The sequence below is a fragment of the Mesoplodon mirus genome (assembly GCF_964341445.2).
Source record: "Mesoplodon mirus genome assembly, chromosome: 1".
In the NCBI taxonomy this organism is placed as follows: Eukaryota; Metazoa; Chordata; class Mammalia; order Artiodactyla; family Ziphiidae; genus Mesoplodon; species Mesoplodon mirus.
In genome coordinates, this window is record NC_138976.1 from 29,913,695 (window position 1) to 29,938,247 (window position 24,553).

The following is a 24,553-nucleotide window of genomic DNA, read 5'->3' on the forward strand; positions in this document are numbered from 1 at the left end:
TAGAACTGTATATTGTTTATCCCTATAGGAATAAAAGGATAAAGGATATAGTTTATACAAAGTTCTTTGAACCCATAAAAATTGTATGTACATTTGTCTTTTTTTTAATATAGAAAAATAAATTTCCTTTCCTCTTTCTTCTTTGGAAGTAGCTTACATGTTTTGGTAGTTGAGTAACTAAGCTATGGGTCTTACTTGCTTGAGAATCTTACTAATTTTGTTGACATGCATGTATTTATTTTTCAGTAGTTAATAACCTGTTGAATGCCCAGATGCTGTGTTTCTTATAGGAAGTTGAAGCTATCACCCTGGAGCTAGAAGAGCTCAAGAGAGAGCATGCATCCAATGAACAACAGCTTGAAGCTGTAAATGAAGCTATCAAATCCTATGAAGGTCAGATTGCAGTAATGGCAGCTGAGGTGGCTAAAAATAAGGTAAGATTTACTAACTGTATTAGAGAAATTACAGATGTTAATCTCCTTCTGAAATGGTGGCTTGAAGATGTTTGACTTTAGAGGTCTCAGTCTCTTCACTCCTGTCATGATGAGTTAAAATGATTACCAATCCAGAAAGAGACCTGAAATATTACTAATAGTTTTGGTCCAGGTCTATTCAGAAGACAAAAACTACACAGTAGTTTGACCAGGCAAAGTTTAAATAAAAATTATTAACTATAACAGGAGTTTGGAATGATGCAGCATTGATTGCTAAGAGATAAAGAAAACTCTAAAGACTATACGAACAGCAGATACAGGGAACAGCGTTACCCATAAGGCTGAGGCAGTGCACCCTTGGAAGGAACAAATCTGGAAAGGAGCCCCATTTTACCTGCAGGGCTGAGAACCACATCTACTTGGAGAAGATAACTGTGGCCCACTGGTGGTGGAGTTTGGTGGAGTACTAGGGGAAATCATGCATAGGAAAGTGCTACACAGGGGCACTTGCTGGGAAATAGCTTTCCAGGATGCCATGGGGAGGTGCCCAGCCTGCGGACAAGCTGGGATGCCAGGGGAAGCCATGAAAGCTGCTAGCCCCTGCACGACAAGCTTGCCTTTGAGAAAAGCACATTGGACCAGGAAGTAAAGCCCCTTCCTTCTACAGTGACCCTATAGCATCCTTTACTGATGAGGCTTCATGCTGTTGCATCTGGCAAGGGAGAAATGTCCCCATCTCAGAAGCAGGAAGTAAAGGGTGGATTTGGGGCTGAGGGGCTTTCAAATGTTATGAAGACATTTCTGTTACCTACAAATATTAGAAATGGTCCCTCATGAGTATTGGATACCCTCTTAACCCTTTTTTTAATTCTGAACTTGAATTCTGTTTTATTTCATATTATTTCTACTCCTGCTTTTTAAAACTGAGATATAATTAGCATAACATTTATATTAGTTTCCTGTGTACAATGTAATGATTCAATATTTGCATACATTGTGAAACAATCACCACAATAAGTCTAGTAGCCATACATAATTACAGAATTTTTTTTCTTGTGATGAGAACTTCAAGATGTACTCTTAGCAACTTTCAAATATACAGTAGTTATTAAATATTGTCACCATGCTGTACAAAGTGTACCCACTTTTGTTTTTTCAATATAACTTTCATTTTTAAGTGTTCTGTGTGGCTATATAGATACTGTTTTTGTAAGTAATATATCATTGATCTTCACGTTAACTAAAATATAACAGCTTTTAACGGGAGTTCCATCCATTTTACCTACATTATAGTAAAGTGTGTTTTTGCCTTTTGTCATCAGCTTTTACATTTTCTGTTGTTTTTCCCTTGAGATGATTGTTTTAATTGTTGTAGCATGCAGTGTTTTAGAAAGTAGTTCCTTCCTCTTCATTCTGTTTGTGGTTAAATTCAAGTTTTGTTGTTTTTTTAAACACATTATTTATCATACCAATAGCAGAATAACAATTCTTTACTCTTTTTGAAGATAAGGGATAGAAATGCTTTTCAGCTTTGTGTTTTGTGTTGCTGAGTACACTTTCTACAGTTTCTTTCTGCCTTCTGACTTGTCTTTTAATCTCATTTTTCATCTCGTTCCTCCATATTTTCTACCATCTTTCATGGACATCATGTGGAATTTTTAAAAATTAGATGTCATGTTTCTAAAGAGAAATGTGGAAGTAAAATAAGCCACTTCTTCCTTTATCTAAGTAAAGATAAAATCAAAACATGTACATATTTCTATTAAGAGGGCATCCATTTCTCTTTATGGAAAACTATAAAGTGGATCACTTAGTTTGTAAAGGTGGTTCTTTCAGTCTTTACATTCTAAATTGTTTCCATTTGCTGATAAGAGTAACTAAGGACACTCTCAGGGAGCTAAGAAGAGAAATTGCCTACTAACTAATTAGGTTCAAACAAAACTAAAATTTTATTTTTGCTCAATTTTAAGTGATAGATTTCCTTGTTTTTTCTTACCATTGTAAAGATTGAAACAGTCATACCCGCGATACAATCTTCAACCTGTAGGCATGAGGGAATCTTCTTCATAAACACGATTTTGTCATGGGTTTTTGTTTTGGGTTTTTTAGCTGAATGCTGTGATTTATCTTCCTCCTGCAAAGGACCTTAAGTGAGACAAATTAAACATTATAAGGAAATTAAAGCATTTATGGCTCATTCATAACCTAACCATAATGTCAAGTATCGTTTACTGCTCAAAATGATGTTGTTTTCTAATGAGCATGCCTAAAAAATTCCTAAATTTTTACTGGTGCTTTTCATCACTTACAGAGATCTGTTCTTCCTCAGAGTCTTTTAGCAGGTTGTTCTACTTATCTGTTTTCCCTCTACCTAAATCTGAGTTGAACTAGGTTTTTTTGTTTTCAGACATTTGTGTGAGTCTGTGACCATATCTTTACCAGAAGGACTTTTAAGATCTAGCAAAGAGGTTTGAGGGGGAGGAGGTGAGAGTTGATAGACTAAATCCCAGCTGTCATTATTACTTTGGAGGTTGAATGACTTCAGCCTCGGGAGGTGGGGGATAGTAAGAGTCAAAGCAAGAAGTTTTCCTTTGTGCCACAGATCCATTTCTTCAAAAAAGTTTCTCTTCCTCTTCCATATCTCCGTTTTGATCCCTCTGCTAGAACGAAACACTGACTTTCTACTGCCACTGGTAAAGTCCCTATGGCTTACTTCTGTAGAAGGGAAAGGAACAAATGCCAGCTTACTTGCTTCCACCCCTGTTCTTTGCCCCTCCTAATAAATGTCATTTGGGAGTCTGTCAGATTATCTTGTAAACTCCCCAAAATGCCACTTTTTTGAGAGACCTCACAGGGCGGCGGACGGCGCAGGACCACCTCCCGGGGCGGGGGGTAGTCCCCCTCCCTGAGGTGATCCCAATTACACTGTATCTTGCAGAAACATTGTTGCTTTCAGCGTGAACAACAATACATTCTTCCCTTTTTTTTTTTTCTAGTGTTAATACAAGTTTTCACTTACCTGTAAATTCATTAGTCATTTTAATGGGGATATAAAGTGTAGAGGGTTAGATGACTACCTGTCTGTAATCACATTGCCATCTTGCCCAGAAGTCTGTTAGATGATCTTTCAGTAAACTAAAAATGTCTCCATCTTACCTTGCTATATGTTGTCTTCTAATTATCTGTTTTAGGAGTTAGTAAATAAAGCTCAAGAAGAGGTGACCAAGCAAAAAGAAGTGATAACAGCCCAAGACAGCATAGTTAAAGCTAAATATGCAGAAGTAGCAAAACATAAGGAGCAAAACAATGAATCTCAGCTTAAAATCAAGGAACTGGACCACAACATCAGCAAACATAAACGGGAAGCTGAAGATGCTGCTGCAAAGGCACGATTGTGTTGTTTGTTTTTACCCTTGAGCACATTTTTGCCTCTGTGTTGAAATATTCTGGTAAACTGCTCAATGAAGACCTTACTATAAATGGCAGAACTACTGTGTAACATAATTTTGAGGCTTACAACTATGTTAACTGCCCCTCAGCAATCACCAAGAGGCAAAAATGTTTTATTTTTAAATTTAATTTCAGGTGTTTATTCCATTTCCAAGATGTTTTTAACCAAATATTTAGTGGTCTCCTATGGAAATGACTGGTTTTTATCCCCAGTTGCTCATAGAACTAGTTATTAATGTGTTAGTAGTAATAATATATATATTCTTTACCTTACTGCAAATTGAATTTAGGGAACTCACAGAGAAATATACACAGGCAACTTCTAAAATAACGTCTTAAATGGTTTCTGGATGCCCTTATGAGGATCGGGTATAGTCAGTTTTAGCAGCCTCATTTGAAATCGGATGTTTTGCCAAGCAGTTATCTTTTTGAAGTTATCCCACAGTTTTTTGGTCACTCTTGAAGTTTTTTTCTTTTATGTGTCACAGTGCCTTAAGTACTTTAGAGAAAATACATGGTTTTGTAGAAATTCGTTGTTTAGTTAAGAGATTGCATTTATGTGGTCTTAGTAATTCACTCAGCATGTTTTCTTACTGGTGTGTAACAGTTTGGTGCCTTTTAAATCTTTTTAACATCATAAAAATACAAGAGATTTAATTCCAAAAAGATAAGAACATACAAAACAGTCTTCCACCCTCTCTGAAAGAGCCATGAGTATCTGTTCAGGTTCATTACTTGGTTTAAAAAACATTTTTTTATGGCCACGTCATAATATCCTAGTATTTTATTAGTATTGCTTTCCTAGTAGCCTCCTATTAGTGGATTCACTGAATTATTACCAATGCTAATATTACTGTTAATGTTTTTTTATAATTGAAAATGCTAGTATTGGTGATTGCTAGGGGATTTTATTTACAGTTAAGGGAAGGGGGTAGAAGGAAGGACTTGTAAGTGGAACGGCTAAAAAGTCAAGGATTCTTTGAAATACATAGTTTGTCAAATATTTATTGCATACTATGCCAGGCACTAAAGATATAAGAATGAGCAACATGAACACAGAATGTGTTCATAGAGCTTATAGATCAGCAGGAAAGAAATGATTATTTTACTTTGGATTCTAGTGGTGAGACTGTACCTATGGAATTAATAAGGATGATTGATGAGGATTAGATTCTACCAGTCAGAACCAACCTTGAACAATTCTAGTAGAAGAAAGTCTTCCTTAAGCACTATAATTAAAAAAAACTTTAATTGGTTATATTATATGAAGAAGTATTTTACTGTGCCTTGTCAAAAGAGGGTGGCAAGGGGATAGAGTCAATATTTAGGACAGTTTTTTACTTAGATTATAATTTCCAGAAGAATTATTAGATATCACTCAGGATTAGGCTTCCATGATTTTACCAGATCTGTGACTTAAGTATTCTTATAAGACTTTTTTCACAAGTTGTTTTTTTGAAGCAATAGATTGAATTTGGTAAAATCTGGAGCCTCATCTTGTATTTCATTATAATGGAGATGTTCTATATGTGTATGTGTGTGTATACACACACACACACACTTTGTAACTATTTCTCTTGAGTTGGCTCTTACTCTCATGCTTGAGTAATTGGAAGATCTTTTTCTATATAGTCTCAAGTTTCTTACCTATCCTCCAGGTAAAAATATTCATACTTATTATAGGTTCACTGTCAACAGTGAATCTCATTTTTTCCAAATGTGTCATTGTGGGATTTTTTTCCCAAATGTTTGGTTTAAAATTAGTAAATATTTAAGAAACTAATTTTTAAATAAAGGTTTGTAAGCAATGATATCATTCTATTATCATTATCACATGTGGCTAGGTGTCCAAAATGTTGAAAGATTATGACTGGATTAATGCAGAGAAACACCTCTTTGGGCAACCCAATAGCACCTATGATTTCAAAACTAACAACCCAAAAGAAGCTGGTCAGAGACTTCATAAGTTGCAAGAAATGAAGGAGAAACTAGGAAGAAATGTCAATATGAGAGCTATGAATGTACTGACAGAAGCTGAAGAGCGGGTAAGTCACTTTGCTATGACTATTTGGCCACTTCAGAATAAGAGGAGCATTGATGGCTTCATATAACCTGAGGCGATTATTAGAGTCAATCTTTTACTTGATGCTTTTGATAACTTGTTTTCTTTGCGTTTTCTCTTTCTCCCTTTTCAGTTATTTCTTTTCTTATTTCATTCTTTTTGCATCATCAGTTATATATTCTGTTTTACCTTGAATGACTTTTCCAACTCCTTTCTTATTTTTGGTGTAAATAAAAACAACATTTTTGGTCATGTTAGCTCTTCACATTTCTATCATTTCTTTCACTTGCCTTTTTGAAAGATTTTGAAAAATAGAGTACAGGTTTCCCCCACTGTCCAAAAGTAGCACCAATCCTGTGAAACTATTCCTGTGAAATGGTATAAAGCAAAGAAGCAATTACCTTAGGGCACACCTTGCTAACAGATGCACAAAATAAACTGAGATAAAGCACAGATGCTCATCGACACAGTTCAAAGCTCTGGCGGCTTAATGCTGAGAGGCTTAATGGTGTTCCCTGTGAGGAGCTTGATGGTGCCGCTCTCCCTGCTCGGGGTGTGTGCTGCTTCTCTAAGGGCCACTGCAAGACACATGCTGAACACTATTTGTGCTTTTTACCTTTTCTTATAAAAGTAGGGGTGTAAAGCAAACTTTCGAAAAATGGGGGACACCTGTGTCCTGCTGTCTGCCTCCTCACGGTCAGCCACTCCATAACTCCTGTCTTCCTTTGACTCCAGTATATACTGGAGCCATCACATAAGTAAATGGCTAAGATTGTTATATACATAAACACTGTTTTACTAATCTGTAAATGCAGCAGCATCTTCTCTGTTTTAATGCTCTCAGTTACTTGATAATGTTATCCATCTCCCCTACCTTTTATAGTCTGCATGTCCCTAGGAAAACCCAAAGGAGAAAGCAGTTCCTATTCTTGATGGCTCCATAGGAAATAGCAATCTGAGTAATTTTATATTATACCTTCTTTAATTCTGTAAAATTCTGTTTGAATTTGTATAACAGAGTTAATGAGAGCTCTGTAAAGATGGAAATACTTATGAGCTCAATCACTTTTAACAAATTTTTTGGTAACAGGTTTTTTAAAATTGTTATTGACATTAGTGTCTACAGAGAATCTATATTATGTTAGATGCTGAACAGTCTAATAATGCACATGCTGTGATCTCTCTATAAAATGTTCCTGCTGGTTTACATTTCTCCATTAAAGCTTTGCAGTATATGGCACCTTTTTGGAAAGGAAATATTTTTTCTGAATTTGAGCTGCTTAACATCATGAAACTTGTTTACTTTTACTTGTTTGCTTCCATTAGATAATGATAACTGGGGCTAATATTTTTTTAAAAGAATTTACCAACTCCCATCTCTTTACCAGAGAGGAAGGCTCTATTGTTGATCAGCAGCTGGCCTTTTGTTTTTTGTTATATTTTGTGTCACCACATATAAGAAACTGTATGGAATTAGCAAGGAATAGGATAAAAATATGGCCAAGCTCCTAAAACCTCCTCTCCACAAAGGAGAGGGATGGCAAGGAAACCAGAGTTTCCTTGGAGTTTTTCACGGAGAATTTGAAGCTCCTTGAAATGTGAGGCTTTGAGGAGAAATAAGTTAAAAGGATTTTTAGAAAGTTTTGCTGCTGCTCATGGTTTATTCTCCCTCTGTTGCCTCCATCAGAATTTTTTTCAGTAAATTTCTACATTAACCAGGGAAGGCTACTTTGAAGATGTGATATTTGAGTGGAAACTTGAGGCACCTGTTATGTCAGAAATAGAGGACGAACAATGCAGGGGCCATAAGGCTACATACAGTGAGCTTATTATGTTCACGAAACTGAAAAAAAGAGACCATATGGCTGGAGCCTGGGGAGGAGTGTGATGCCAAAAATTCAGAGATAAATAAGATCCAATTTATGTAGGACTTTATACATCATGGTGAAGAATTAAAATTTTATTTGTGTCACTGCTAAGACTGACCTTGCTTCTTAAGCATGCAGGGCTACTTTTGAGTTTACATATGACAAATTTTCTTTTTGCCTTGGCTGCTAGGAAGATAAGGGACTATTAGTGGAGTCAAAATATTTCAACAGCTTGTCCTATAAATTCTCAGTTATAGTAATTGAATTTTACATATAGATGATATATTTACTTTCCTTAATTTGGCTTACATTATAACTCAGTGTAGTATATCTTTTTGGTAAATAGGAGTTGTATATATTGCATACAAAAATAATGAAATCTCTTTATTCTTGACTGAATTCTAGAATATAAAGGAAATTGTGTTTTCCCAATTAAGTATGCCTTTTATCTTACTAGTATAATGACTTGATGAAGAAGAAGAGAATTGTAGAAAATGACAAATCCAAAATCCTTGCAACTATAGAAGACCTTGACCAGAAGAAAAACCAAGCCCTAAATATTGCTTGGCAAAAGGTATTTGAGCCAAAAATTGTATCATTTATTCTGTATGAGGAAAGGATGAAAGATAAAGTCAATAGGGTTGTACTCTAAGATGAATTTGTAATAGCTAATTTTTGTTTGAAGCACAGCTCAGACCTTAATTAAAACCTTGCAGGCTTTTTAAAGCATTTTGTCCTTTTGGACTTTACTACTGATTTGCAAAGGTAAGTTGTGTCATTCCATCATGCTCTCATAGTCTACTTCTCTGGTTCCTAAGCTATATTAAATTTCTAATTTTCTAGATTTCTACATTTTTCCTTCTTACATCGTTTGCTGGGTCTGGGTTACTGTTTACCCTCTTTCCTTCTTATGAGATCATAGGTTCTAATATTGGACAGTATCTAAGGTTTCTTCCAAATACCTGCTATAGTCCCACTCATCCTCTGCTTAAAACTGGAAGCATTATCTGTTTCACATTGGGGAAGCTCTAACTGTTGGAAAACCTCTCCAAAGGACCCCTTCAGTTCTTAGCTCTTCAGCTTCTCTTGCCCAGACTCACAGAGGTCAAATATTAGTTCTAAGAATGTTTCTATAGCAAGATTGTGTATTTCTTACCACTTATAAATTAATTGCATTTCAGAATTCATAAGTATTAGGCATTCTTAGGTTTTTAGCAAAGGATTTTTATACATGTTAGATTAATAATTACATAATTATAAAGTAATATTAATTTTATAATTATAATTAAGAGCAGTTCTGTCATTTTACATGAATTATCTTAATTCCATAACTTTGATAATTATTATCTCTATTTTACAAATGAGGAAACAAGCTTAGAAAGGTGAAATAGCCTAATATCCTAACAGTCAAAAAGTAGAAAAAGTGGAATTCGCTTTTCCTAATTAGAACTAAAGTTAAAATTGCCTTTTGTTGCTTTTTAAGAAGTAGAACTGGGTAATAAACAAGGAAGTTCAGTATTCATTTCCAGGATTCATATGCAACAGAAGCCCGATTACCATTTTTGTTTTGTTTTATGACAACTTTGGCAGATTTCAAGGTTCTTTACTATTATTTCTACTTCCCTGGCTGCATAGATTTGTCTCCTTTAGGATAATTCCTTAGCCTCTTCTGTGAAGTTTTCCTGTATCTACCATAGAAAAAGACTCCTCCTCAAAAGATTCCATAGTTACTATGCTGTTTGGTACTTTAACAAGCCTGGGCCTCTGGGATTTAACTGGCACCTTACCTCTTTTTCTCTTTTTAATTCTTCGGGAACTTTATTTTTGGTAATGACAGAACAATTATGTCTTTCAATTGCGTTGTTTTTCCTGCTCTACAACTTATTTTCATTGTTCAGTCTCCCTGTAGTATTTGTCTTTTTAAAAATGCTTGCAAAAAGTTGGCCCCATTATTTTTGGACAATATGTGGATTTAACACTAGATCTGAGAGATCCTGTCTTTTTCCCCATGGTTCCTGGATTTAGTGTGAGTACAAATTTATCTTTTAAACTGATTTTTCCCCAGTCTCTAAAGTTCTCCCAAAGCAAGTAAATTTATTGAGTGCTTATGATATATGTCAGGCACTATTCTCCTATTAATTTTCTCACTTAATTCTCAAAGTAACCTAATGAAGTAGGTACTATTATTATCAGCATTACATTACTTCCTTATGGCTTCAAGTATAGTTGATTCACAAAGCCAGAGTATTTTAGGCACTGGTTGTGTTTTTTGCTTTTTTGTTTCCTTCTTAGCCTTATTGGAATTTCAAAATTCAGTTTATTTCTTATCTATATTCTTCTCTACCCATTAACTGATAAGTTTGTCTTTTCCCTTTTGGAGGAATTTCCACATGGGATCCATGGTCATCTTTGGGATTTAGTAGCAATTAGTAGTCTTAGTTTTGAGCTGCCTCTCTCCTGCCTGGTCAAAAAATTTTAAAAAGAACAGGGTATGTATAAATACTATGCTATCTTCTGTCAGTCATTCTCCTAGAAAAGACAGTGATCCTCTCCTCATTGTGATGAACCTTGCCTAGCTCTGGAAATCTATCCCAGATAAAACTAGAATCTACTTTCTCTGTGTAGGGTATTAGCATGTGTGCAGTTGTTCTTAAGATATGTGTTCCTTAGTAAATTTATATTTGGAGACTGTTTATGTCTAGGAGATTTCCTTATTACTACAAATATTCATAAAGTGTATTTGCACTTGAATTTTATACTTGAAGGTGGAGATTTCCCTAGAGAACATGGATGTCAAATCCTCGTGTGTGTGTGCACGTGTGTGTGCATGTATACATTCTCAATTTTGTCTGCTGAACTCTCTAAGATTATTAGTCATGTCTTTGAAGACAGATGGCTGAATTCTCAAGGCATTGATCAAGTGTGTATGCACAAAAATTACTCAGTTACAGTCTAGAATATTGGTCCTAAATCTCTGTGTAATATTCTGCTGAGCCTTTATGGGAATGGGCCAAATAGCTTCTTTAGCCTTTTTCTTTTGGGGCTCAATCCTGTTCCTGTCCCTTGATACCTTAACTCCTTTGGCTTTGAGAAGAAGCATAGAAAAGAACCATTGAACACCTTTAACAGATCTGGTTTGATTTCATGCCTCTTTTTCTCCTAGACTTCACCCTGATCTTAGCCTTCTTAAAGTTAGCTGATAACCACAGGCCTTACCATACCAGTCAGCAGAAAACAAATTTTTTAAGAGAACATTTTATGCCAAAAAGTTTTTGTTTTTCTTCTCCAGCTGAAAGTTCAATCTCCTATATTATCCAATTGTGTGTCTCTGAGGATTCCGGCAACCATGGCCTTTTGTTGTATCAAAACTTCATGGTAGAGTTAGAGGTATAGCCTCTAGTTTCCCCTGGAAGTTAGAGCAAAGCTCAGTAAACTCTTTCTGTAAAGGGACAGATAAGTATTTCAGAGCCATATAGTCTGTGTTGCAACCACTAGACTATATTGCTGGCAGCCATAGACAATACATAAATGAACGGGCATGGCCAGATTTGTCACGTGGACCATAACTTGCCAACCTCAGAGCTAGGGTAACAGACAACAAAATGCTCCTGCTGGTTTGCGTATATACACATCATTTGGTTCTTGGAAAACCTTCTGATATTTTAATATCATTTTTTTATCCAGGTGAACAAGGACTTTGGATCTATTTTTTCCACTCTTTTGCCCGGTGCTAATGCTATGCTGGCACCACCAGAAGGGCAAAATGTATTGGATGGTCTGGAGTTTAAGGTTGCCTTAGGAAATACTTGGAAAGAAAACCTAACTGAACTTAGTGGTGGTCAGAGGTGAGTAAGTAATCCCTTTGCAATAATCCTCTTATTTTATTAGAGTCCAACATCTCATTGCCTCCTAATTTTATTTCAGATTTGCTTTGCTATATTTGCATGTAGAATTTAAGGAGCCTAATATGTGAGACTACAAATTTTAGTTAGGACATTTGATTAACATAGTAGGCAACAAAGTAGAAATAAGGATTAGCAACTAGAAAACTAGACAAAATACATGAGAAACAATTACTTTCAGACATTGGAAAATGGATAACCCAGGAGATACCTGAGAGAAATGAAACAAAAATGCTGAGTCCAGTGTTTACCCTAGCTTTCTCCCTGGGAGCAATTTTTTGACTGCAGATGCAGGGAGGGAAACCCACACAAAGCCCAGTAGTCTTACTAAATGAAGGAAACAGATTAGAATTTGGGGAAGCCCCAGAGAGCTACACATTAGAATTACATTTTCACTACCCCTAAAGTGAAGGCTATTTTAGACACCCCTTAGCAAAGGTTCATTGCAGGCCCAAGATGCTTTAAAGACAGACAACAAAGTTGAGACTAAACAACATAATCACAGTGTTCAGCATCTAATAAAAATTACTAGACAGAAATCAATAAAATATGATTCATAACCTAGAGGAAAAACAGACCCAGAAATGACAGGTGATGAAACTGGCAGACAAGGAGGTTAAAGAGTTACATTAACTACTTACAAGAAAAAAAGAATGTGATGAGAGAAATGGAAGCTGTCAACGAAGAATCCAGTGGAACTTCTAGAGATAAAAAATATACCTGAAAGGAAAAGTTTACTGCATAAAATTAACAACAGATTCGACAGAATAAAAGAAAGATGACTCAATTTGAAAACATATCAATAGAATCTATTCAAGCCAAGCCAAGCTTAGAAACACAAAACTGTAAAAACAAAAAGAGCTTCAGTGACCCTTGGGACAATATTGAGAGATCTAACATACATGTAATTGGAGTTTCAAAGGGAGAGGAAGAGGTAAAACAGAAAAAAACATAAAAAAATCATGGCCCCAGATTTTCCAGATTTGATGACTTCTGTAAACCCACATACTTGATTTATGTGAACCTCAGGTAAGATAAATGCACACACCTGCTTCCTGCACATACAGTAACACAGCAAGGCATGTCATATAAAGTTGCTGAAAACCAGTGATTAGGAGAAAAATCTTAAAAGCAGTCAGAGGTAAAAGGCATATTAAGTGCCAAGGAACAAAGAAGAATGACTTTAGACTTCTTGTTAAAAACTATGCAAGCCATTATAAAGCAGAAACTAACACACCATTGTAGAGCAATTATACTCCAATAAAGATGTTAAAAAAAAAAAAACCCAAAAAACTATGCAAGCCAGAAGTCTGGAACAACATCTATAAAGTGCTAAAAGAAAGATGTGTCAACCTAGAATTCTGTATCTAGTAGAAATATTCTTCATATTGAAGGCAATATATTTTTTCAGAAAAACAAAAGGTGGAAGAATTTGATTCCAGCAGAACTGTACAAGTTAAAGGAAGTTCTCTGGTGAAAGGAAAATGATACCAAATGGAAATTTGGATCTACATAAATGAAAGAAGAGTACTGGAAATGGCATGTTCTGGGCTTCAGGGAAGTTTCTCCCAGCCTTACACGTGATTCAGACAATCAGTATATTGAGAGAAACTTAGAAAGTCATTTGGCCTAACTTCTTTTTTTTTTTTTTTTTTTTCCGTACGCGGGCCTCTCACTGTTGTGGCCTCTCCCGCTGCGGAGCACAGGCTCTGGACGCGCAGGCCCAGCGGCCATGGCTCACGGGCCCAGCCGCTCCGCGGCATATGGGATCCCCCCAGACCGGGGCACGAACCCGTATCCCCTGCATCGGCAGGCGGACTCCCAACCACCGCGCCACCAGGGAGGCCCTGGCCTAACTTCTTAACTTCAGAGAGCCAAATAATTAAAACCTCCTGAGAGAAAATTGTGACTATCAATATAATTGAAGATGCTTATTAATTTTGTATTTTTTCCCCTGCAGGATGTACAGTCCACAGTTCTTGAATTGTTCTCATGTGCTCTATGCCATCATGTAACTCTTCTCTTATGGATGTAGAAAATACTAAGACCTGTTAATTTCTCTTATGAAATATTTTGTCATTTTTATGAATAGAAGTCCACTCTTTATTTTTCATTATTGATAAAATTCCAAAATATTTTAAGTCAAAAAAGACAGCTTCTGCTGCCTGTCAATCAAAGTTGAATTCCACAATTTAGATCACAGCATCTTTAACTGTTTTTGCCAAAGTCCTACAAAATTTTTTGAGGAAAATAGAGAATGTATGCCTATTTTCTTACTGGAACCTAAAAATTATTTCCATAATTAAGATGATATAAACTTATTTTCAGATATACCATAATCCAGCATAGTAGTTTAACTGCTGAGTTGTTTTTAAGCTCAGTGCCTTAAATATTTGGTACAGAGAAAGACACTGAAAAGTAATTTTAGGTTTCTTGAGTGACCTCAGCTACCCTCTATAGCAGTAAAGATCAATTTGTTTGGTTTTTATTGTACTGTTTCGTTCATTTCCTTTGCTAGAAATTTTGGTTTCACCTTCCTAGACCCCCTCTACTTATACACACAATTTTTTTTCCCCACTTACATGTTTCTTATTAAACACCCTATTGGAATACAGTAAGCATTAGACTGACTATTTACTGCAGTGCTGCATGCCAGGAGATATTTGAAGTTATAGAATTAAGTGTGCTACAGATGTTACTGTAATTTTAATACTATTCTTAAATAATTCTAAACATTTGTTTTACAATAAACAAGGCTTTTTAATGAAATATTTAAGAAAAATATAAGAACTGTTATATTTCTTCATTCCAGACTAGAACAAAAACAGCTATAGTTAACGGGGATGTAGAAAAGAACTGAAAAAGAGTCTTAGGGAGAGAAAGAGAAAACTATTAACACTAATATGATCTTTTCTTAAAGTTAGGTGCCAAATATAACATCCTAATTATCTGACAGGAAAGAAGAATATATACCTGTTTTATTCAAAATAAAACTTGTTGAAGAGAGGGAAAAATGGAAAGCTAAAGTAAAAAACATTTTAATGAAACAAAAGTTTTCAAGTTTGAAACTTAAGATTCTTTTTTCTATAACTATCTTTCAGCTAAATCGGCACTATTCATAATAGTAACAGGATAGCAGATTTGCTTCAGTGCTTTGGTAAAAAGTGGTAAAATCAAGTTCTGACAGCTTTTCTTTCGGCCTTCTTTTCTTAGGTCTTTAGTGGCTTTGTCATTAATACTGTCCATGCTGCTGTTCAAACCTGCCCCAATTTACATCCTGGATGAGGTAGATGCAGCCTTGGATCTTTCTCATACTCAGAATATTGGACAGATGCTACGTACTCATTTCACACATTCTCAGGTAAGAACCAAAAAAAGTCTCAGAATAGTTCTAGTATTTGTTTTCTAAAACTATTTTTTAGTTATGGTCAATATAAATAAGATATTCAGGATTGAGGAATACTAAGGTGTTATGTATCTCTTTAAATATATTTCTATTCAAATGGGTATAGAAGGAAAGAGGGTTTTGTCTCTTATTAAAGAAAAGAGCCTGGAATTATAAATTATAGGTTGTAACATGAGGGAGAATCTAATTTTTTTGTAATTTGGAATTTTTTACGGTAATTATTTTCTCTAGCTAGCTGCCAGAAGATGCACAATCAAAACAAGACTGTTTCAAGGATACACCTGAAAAATATATCAGAAAATCATGTGGCACTTGATGGGGTACTCTTCATTCCTCCTAGAAAGTGATTTAAAAAACCCTTGAAGCTAAAAACAGTTTGTTTTTATTGAACTGTTGCTGCAGGAACTAAGGCTACTAAATATGATTGTATAGATAATGCATTAAACAATTCTGGGAGGCTTCACTTACCATAGTTATCATAGACTGTGTATTTATTGTGGCAGTTTTTTAGCAGCTAACAGTGGCATTTAGAGCTAGCAACAAGACTAGTGATACTAACTGGAGAAGATAGCAACAAGCAGCCAACCAGCAGAAGATAGTAACTTGGGTAATGAAGTACTCAAAGTAAAATTAAGAGACTCCTAAAACTGCCTATGGAAAGAATTCATTGAGGTGCCTAATAATAACTATTTGTTACTTGCATTTGAGGATGTGCATATGCATGGAGCCAAGCATTTAAAGCAATAACAAAATCACAGTATCTCCAATGATTCTTAACCTCAGTATAAAAAGAGTGAACTTCTTCAAGGATACTGCCAAAAGTACTTTTTATGCTGTTTTTCTTTTTCCCTAAAGTTCATTGTGGTGTCCCTAAAGGAAGGTATGTTCAACAATGCAAACGTCCTTTTCAAAACCAAGTTTGTGGATGGTGTTTCTACAGTAGCCAGATTTACTCAGTGTCAAAATGGAAAAGTTCCGAAGGAAACCAAATCCAAGGCAAAAGGACCCAAATGATCACATATGGAAGTTAAAAGTACAAATTTATTCTTTCACCTTGACTTATTTTTTAAACATAAACTTTTTAAGAACTTGGGATTCATGTAATTTGTTCATATAAAAAATTTAATCATTTTGTTACCTAACCCATTTTCTCTTCCTTTATATAATCACTTATAAATGAGCATAAATTCCTCTGTTCTGAATTAGTGTTAACTATGGTCCAATTACTGGGATTGTGATTTTATGTATGTCATCAAATGTTTTTTCTTACACAAGTCTTTTATATATTAGGGAGCCAGAGATACATATTTGGTGGTAAATTTTGTATGTAAAAGCAAAATTACAAAGAAACAGATGAAATTAAATTATAGTATAAATATAGCTGATAATCAGCTTTTAATAATTAGCTAATTCCTACGGTAATAATTGTGTGTTTTCTATTGCTAATAATGTCATTCAGGTAAGGAAGAATTATAAAGCAAGTAGCTGGACCAACAAAAGGAACACAAAGAAAGCTATTAGGCATGGACTGAGTTATTTGTGGTTAGTTCCTTGAGGACAATGCCAAATCCTTGATTTAGACTCAGATGGGAAGCAGATCTTAAAAGATTTCTGTCATTTTAATGATGTTTGAATATCATGTTTCTGTATGCTTAGTAATTGGTCTGTGCAGTCTTGTCTTTTTAAAAATATGAGTATTTTAATAAAAGCTTGGGAGAAAGGTATGTTGCATGCTGCTCGCTGTTGCAAGTTTATCTGAAGTCTCCTAATTTCAAAGATTTTTGTCAGCCTTTTCATAATCCAATCAATAACAATCTATTGGTGAGTGAGAATATAGGAGCTAATATATATAAATAAATAGATCCATCTGTTCTACCAAAAGGACTCAAAATTTGATGATTATTATATTTCTTAGGGTCCTCTGCTTTCCAGCTTAAAACCATGAATTTCCTTTAAGATTTCAAAAGATGGCACTAATAAACACTGTAAGAATACTATATATGGTTCTTAGTATCTCTTAGTATGTCCCTAGAACCATGTGTTCCAAACTCCAAATCTTGAAAGTTCTGACACGATCTAATCTGACCTTGGGTATGTTATTTTGGCCCCACATTTCTTAATACTTGAGTCTCAGTTCTTTGTGGTTTTCTTTTCCTAATGTATGCTCATACTTCCTGGCCTGGGTTTAATACTTCTCATCCTTCATCCTCATATCATATCTGAGCATGTCAGATAACACCCAGGTAACCAATACTGTGGGGCACATTGAAAAGACAATATGGAATTAGTTCTGTCCACTGTGGGAGGAGAAGGAGACAAAGCTGAAAATGCTGAGTTACAGGAAGTCCAGTATCACATGCAATAGACGTAAGTATAATTCTTTTCAAATGTTTTGCAAATCATTTGCCAAAAAGAATTACATCAGTTCACACTGTCACCAATATAGTATGCCTGTTGACTAAAACCTAGTCAGACCTGGCTGTTAATTTTAATATTTCTAATTTACTAGTTATAAAATGGTATTTAATTGCTATTTGAATTATAAGTAACTTACGGGATTGAATATTTTGCATATGTACTAATTTTGTTTCCTCTGCTAACAAGTCTTCTATTTGTTTGCTTTGTGTTGGAAATCCCCAAACATTAAATTTTTGTGAGTAATGTCATTATTCTTTGATTAGAGGGAACACATTAAGGGGAATGGGAACATTTGTTTCAAACATCTGCAATAATATGAGTAACTAATATTTATTGAGCTTTTTCTATACATCAGACACTATTTTCATTTGCACACTTTCACACTTAATCCTAGTAATCCTAGTAATAATCCAGTGAGGTAAGTAACTGTTGTCATCAGCACTATATAACTGACGAAATTGAATTGAGCAGAGACATTAAGAAACTTGCCCACAGTGTTCATACAGTTAGTGAATAGCAGAGCCAAGATACAAATCTTAGTAGTTGGTCTCCAGAACCTATTATACACTACCTCTCTGACAGCTCAAACATCTGCATTAATTGTACATAGTAAATTTAAAAGAGGTCTGGATGACTAGTATGCACAACATGTGAAAATTATCTTTAGGAAGAACCGCCAACATTTGAAGAAAGGATTCCTTGTATTTTTGTTTTGGTATTTCATGTATGCTAACAGCAAAAGCAAAGACTTGAGAATCCCTCTTCCATGTGGTGGAGTAATCTAACAGGCCAGTACTCCCACAGTCATGTCATTTGCAAATAAGAGTGATGAGAGCTGGCATATTTGCCTTTTCCCCAAAATTAGGAGCATTCAATCTATCACCACTGAATATAATGTTATCTCTAGGCCTTTGATAGATACTCTTTATCAAGTTAAAGAAGTTCCCTTCTATTCCAAGTTTGATCATAATTTTGTCATGGATGGGTGTTGAATTTTCTCAAATGCTTTTTCTGCATTGATATGACCAGATGACTTTTTCTTTACACCTGTTAATGTTATAAATTTACATTGCTTAATTTTTGAACATTAAACAAGCCTTGTATCCTTGGAATAAACCCCACTAGGTCATGATGTATATTTCTTTTTAGCTGTTGCTGGATCCTGTTTGCTAATAGTTTGATCATGATTTTTGTGAATATTCATGAGGGGCATTGTTCTGTAGGGTTTTTTGTTTTTGTTTTTTTTCTTCTACTTTTTGGTTTCAGGGTAAATACTAGCTTTATAAAATGAATTTGGAAATGTTTCCTCTTCTGTTTTCTGGAGGGTTGTATAGAATTGGTGTTAATTCTTTAGAATTTTCCTGCAAAACCATCTGGGCCTAGAAATTGGGGAGGGGGGGTGGTAAAATGAGTACAGTTTCTTTAATAGTTATTGGGCTATTTAAATTATCTATTTCATATTGGGTGACTTGTATTTTTTGAGGAATTGTTTCATCTAAACTGTCAAATTAGTGTATAGAGGTTATGGCATTTCCTCATTATCCTTCTGATGTCTTCAAGTTCTAAATTGCTATCGCTTGTTTTATTCCTGATAATGGTAATTTGTGTCTTTTCTCTTTTTATCTTTGTCAGTCTTGCTGGAAATTTGTCAATTTTATTGTCTTCAAAGATTTTCTAATTTACATTTTGACTATTGAATTTTTTTTGGAGTGTTTTTCTTAATATCCAAATACTTGGAGATTTTCCAGGGAGCTTTATTTTACTGATTTCTAGTTTAATTTTGTTATGGTCAGGGCTCATACTTTGTATCATTTCAATTTTTAAAAAAATTGTTAGAAAATGATAGATTTAAGTACTTCTATTAGAAAATTTAAAAAGATACAAATTCAGTGGTCTAAAGTTCTCTTAATCTTTTTTCTAGATAAGAATAAACCCAAATTAAATAGATAGAAATAAGAAAGTATAAAAGTCAACAATGTGTAAGACAGAAGAATGGAGAAAATCAATGAAACCAACATCTGTTTCTCAAAAGAGCAACAAAATCAGTAGATCTCTAATTAGACCAATCAAGTAAACCAGAGAAATTACAAATCACAAATACCAGGAATGAAGGAAGAGTTGACACTATGGATCTTACCTTACTTAAAAGGATGCAAAATTATGACCATTTTTATGCCAGTAAATTTGACAACTTAAGACAGAACAATTAGGAAAATAAAACTCACCAAAACTGACACAAGAAGAGACAAAACCTGAATAGCCTCACATCTATGAATACAATTGAAATTATTATGAAATATCTTCTCACAAAGAAAACTCCAATCCCATATAGTTCCTCTTATAAATTTTTCCATTCAACGAAGAAATAATACCAAGCATAATTATACAAAGTTTTTCAGAAAGTAGAGGGGGAGGGAATACTTCCAACTTATTTTATGAGGCCAGTGTTGTCTGATACTAGAACTTGACAAAGACATTACAAAACAAGAAAATAACAGGACAGTGGTCCTCATGAACATAGGATCAAAAATCCTGAAAATATTAGCAAGCCAAATCTAACAACATCTATAAAAGTTAAGCCATTTTCAAGTTTTTCAAAAGATGATACTGACATACTTATTTGGAAAAACAAGCATACACGAAGAGTAACTAAAAATGAGTCATAGACCCAAAAGTAGTTAAAACACTTCTAGAAGACCATTTTGGTGGCCTTAGATTAGGCAAAGATTTCCTAGGTCAAAAAACAAACCATAAAAAAAAAGAAGACAAATGGAACATTAAAATTGAATTGAAAATCTCTTCAAAAGATAACAAAAAGACCACAGACTAGGAAAAATTATTTGCAGTGTACAGAGTTGACAGAATTGAGTACAAGATGTATAAAGAACTTATAACTAACATTGGATATTTGCATAAATGGTGCAAAAGCAATGGTAGGTAAAACTGCTGTCACTTGGCATAAATCAAGGCAGTGCCACACACTGTACAAGTAGTACTGATTGCATTCTTCACTGCCATTTATTTGAATTTTTTTAAAATGGCAGTTTCACTTGAGTGTATTTAATGAAGCTGTAAAAGTTATATCTCAACATCCTGAGTACACGTCTTCAATAACCTGAGTGATAAAATGAGAATTATGTATAAAGCACATATCAAAACATGATGGTTTTTTTTTCAGAAATGCAGTTATTTCAGTTGGGGTCTGAAGTAACCCTTTTCATGGAATTCCATTTGTACTTGAACAGATAGACTAAGACAAACTATAGTTATTAAGTCTATGGTATTTGGTAGACATTTGTCAAAAATGAACAAAGTAAGCCTGTCATAAGAACCTGACATTTTTGTTGCAAATAATAAAATTGTAGCTCTCAAATGAAAATTAGAATTTTGGCAACCTTGTATTCCTCATTGTGGACTTGACATCTTCTCAATACTAAAGACTTTTCTGATAACACTGGTAGTAATATTAACACATGGGATTTTTTTTTAGATATTGTATTATGAAATGTGTTAACATTTTGAAGATCTGCATAACTCAGTGAATGGTATTTTCCAGTGACTAATGTGTGATGTTACAAAATCATGGATGGGTAAAATAGCCATTCTAATTACAGGAAAGACCAGTGATTCTAGTGTTAGAAGGTAGGAGAACTTTTTTTTTTTTTTTTTTTTTTTTTTGCAGTACGCGGGCCTCTCACTGTTGTGGCCTCTCCCGTTGCGGAGCACAGGCTCTGGACACACAGGCTCAGCGGCCATGGCTCACGGGCCCAGCCGCTCCGCGGCACGTGGGATCCTCCCAGACCGGGGCACGAACCTGCATCCCCTGCATTGGCAGGCGGACTCTCAACCACTGTGCCACCAGGGAAGCCTGGCAGGAGAACTTTTGATACAGTTTCAGATTCCACATAGCAACTGGCTTAAGAAGCTGTCACTTGCTGCATTTTGTTGTTAGTTTCAAGAAAGAATATCTACATTATCTAATATTCCTCCCCTTCCCAACTATGTATTTATTCTCAACTCTAGACAGGAAACTTGAATAAGCTGTATAAGTAGAAAGGGGTGGAGGCAGGATTTAAACTCAGACTGTCTAGCTGAAGAGCCATACTCCTAGCCATTATGATGTAACAAACTGTAAGGTAGGTATACTCCTTGCTTTGTACCTGGAGCTGAGAGAACACATTGTTTTGCATAGGTGAGATTCTTATGTCACATGTCATGCATGGGTGGGAGCAAGGAGTGATATATTTAAATCCATTGTAGAGAACAAAGATTGCAGAGTAGTCCTAAGGGTTTAGTGAGATAGTATGGCTACTAATCCCTAAAGGTGTGACAGAATGGTAGGCATAAGCGGTCCCTTTTCTTGCCACCAGTTAAGGACCAGAGTTTTCTTCAATGGCCTGAGGCTTTACCACTTAGCAGAGTTATAGGATGAGCTCTGTTACCTGATGGTCATTAAGTATCTAAAGTTCTTTTAAATCTCAAGGCTCACTCTTGCTCCATTCTGCATATTGGTCCTAGTGCACACTGCTGCCCTGTTTAGACATTTTGGCATTCTAAGCCCTCTAATCACAGCCTATCTTAAACTGTGTATGAAGGAGCCCTACCCCACCCAATCTGCAACAGCTGCCACTCCTAAACACAGCTTTCTTCTCTATCTCTACGTTTTTGCGCATGCTCTTCTCTCCACGTGGAACAGTTACTCTGTACCATCCTACCGACAGTGTACCCATTCCTCAAGATTCTGCTCAAGTCACCACTTCTATGGATACTTCTCTATTCCCATCCCCTTCAAATGGCATCAAAAAATAGTCCAAAGTTGTAGTAACTGAACACGTCTTAGTTCTTCTCGTAGATTATAAACTGCTGAGTGCTTCACTTTAGAGCTCGTAACCTATTAGTGCCTTGATCTCAAAGATTATTTGCTTAATAAATGAGTATAAGGAATCATAAAAGTTAAAGATGGAATAGACCATTAACTCATTATCACACTGTATGGATTATCAAACTAACTAGAATGAGATAGATGGACCCACAGTCACTCTGAAAAGTTACTAGTAGGATTTTGTCATGTAACCATGCTTGTTAATGAAGTGTCACAGTAAAATTTTATAAGCCAGGATTTCATGCTAGAGATTTTTTCCTCCAAAGCATTAAAAGAATTGATGGTGTCAGCACTTTATATTTATATATTATCTATTATTTCCTATTATACTGATATTTTTGTAGGTGTGAAAAGTATATAAATTGTCTAAACTGTTGTAGTCCAAAGTTGAAAGGGTTTTATTTCACATCAACTTTAGTCAAAGGCATAATTTTAAATCCCTTAGTAACTTAGGTATAGAAGTTTGCTTCATTGTTAATTACTTAGGATTGAAAATCCACAGCAGATGTTAATTTGAAGAAAAGAAAAAGAAAGATCTCAAAAAGACTTTTATCCTGAGAGTGCTTCCAGCTTAGCATAAGGAGGCAGGTGTTAAACATACCCTGACTACCCGTGCTTTGGGGGACCAGAAAGAGCATGAATAATTTACTTTTATAAATAACTCCAATACATTAGCTTTATCTTCCACTCCCTCTCTCAGTAATTTCCACCAGGGCTACATGTACCAAAACTGCACTGCACTGCCAATCCACAGCCTACGCTCTTCCCTGGTGGGTTGCTATTGAAAACGTGAGAAGGCAAAGTAGATTCAGGATAGAGAGAGAAAAGAAAGGAAGAAAACAAGCATACATTGCACATAGTTTCACCTGTTACCTGATGTAACAACAAAGTTGCTGTGATCATTCTCATAGATGAGAAAACAGGCTAAGAGAAGTTAATTTACCTCCTCAGTTAAGGTGTAGCAAAATCAGAATTTGAATATGTCTAACGCCAAGGTTCATGATCTTTCAACTACACAACTGTTTCTAAAATATTTTAAAATGTAAAAACTGTTTAAAGGAAAAAAAACTTTACACACAAGATTTACTTAAATATGTATGACTTTGAAATGAACTCCTTTTGCCTTCCATTCTCATAAAACTGTAAAATAACAAAAAATACAAAAAAGTACCACCACAAAAACAAAGTTTAGCTCAATAACGTCTAATTATGCAGGTAAAGGTGAAATAGTTAATGCTTAGAGCGAGACTCTGAAGAGCAGCATGTTAATGAGAATCTTGTAATGACTCATTTTCCCACCACTTTCCTCACTCTTCACCACTATAAAACCTTGTACGGCACGCTATAATGTCATTTTCTCATCACCTGCTGGGTGTACATATTAAGAACACCTCGGTTCTTTTATTTCATAGCCTATTAAAATACCTCTACTTCATGCTAAAAAGATTGTTTATAGAAGTATAAATAAAATCACCATGCAATTCTTAATATGCAAGCTGTTGAGATGAGCCCCAAATATGTATGTATGTATGTATTTTTAAACTTAGCAAAATAAAAGCACAAAAATTTAACTGAAGGCATTACAGACCTGAGAATGTATCCTGAGATTGCTCCCCAGAGATCCTCAAATTGCAGTTTGAAAAAGATTGCACTATAGTATATCAAAGATATACTTACATAATTTGTATAGAGGATCATTATTCTCTAACAAAGGCAAGGTTCTTTTCACAGCATTTTTACTAGTACTTCACATCTCTGTTCTACTATACTTTATGTAGGATAAAGCTTCTCCACCTTCCTGAAAGGTGACAGCTTCAGAACACTCTTCCTGCCTGTTATTTTGGGACTAAGGAAAGCTAGCTGGAATAGCTCTCCCATTTTGGGTCTAATTTTTAATTTCACAAAGTCCTGTAAAAATGTCAAATGTAATGCAACCTATTTATTATGCCTCTTTCATAATGTGAAATTGATAATATCAAACTGATAAGATGATAGAAAAATTAAATTAGACAATGGTACATGTTTGTCCTTTCTTGAAACATATAAGGTACAAAAAACATGTTAAACCCTATTCCCACTAGCATATGGAGACAAGGTATGGAAACAACCTAAGTGTCCATTGATGGATGAA

General features: G+C 35.0%; 1 protein-coding gene across 4 annotated transcripts in view; it reads left to right on the forward strand.

Moving 5' to 3' along the window:
- Positions 1-18,870, forward strand: part of SMC2 (structural maintenance of chromosomes 2) — a 55,253-nt gene extending 36,383 nt beyond the window's left edge. For 3 of the 4 annotated variants that reach the window (XM_082610982.1, XM_082610980.1, XM_082610981.1), the window contains exons 19-25: positions 291-434; positions 3,626-3,820; positions 5,729-5,929; positions 8,272-8,388; positions 11,499-11,659; positions 14,930-15,077; positions 15,978-18,869. In XM_082610982.1, the coding sequence (XP_082467108.1) occupies positions 291-434; positions 3,626-3,820; positions 5,729-5,929; positions 8,272-8,388; positions 11,499-11,659; positions 14,930-15,077; positions 15,978-16,136 (1,125 nt within the window). In that variant the 3' untranslated portion in view covers positions 16,137-18,869. Of the gene's footprint in view, positions 1-290; positions 435-3,625; positions 3,821-5,728; positions 5,930-8,271; positions 8,389-11,498; positions 11,660-14,929; positions 15,078-15,977 lie in introns of all 4 variants that reach the window. The other variant, XM_082610983.1, reaches the window with a different exon arrangement.
- The last annotated feature ends 5,683 nt before the right edge of the window (positions 18,871-24,553 follow it).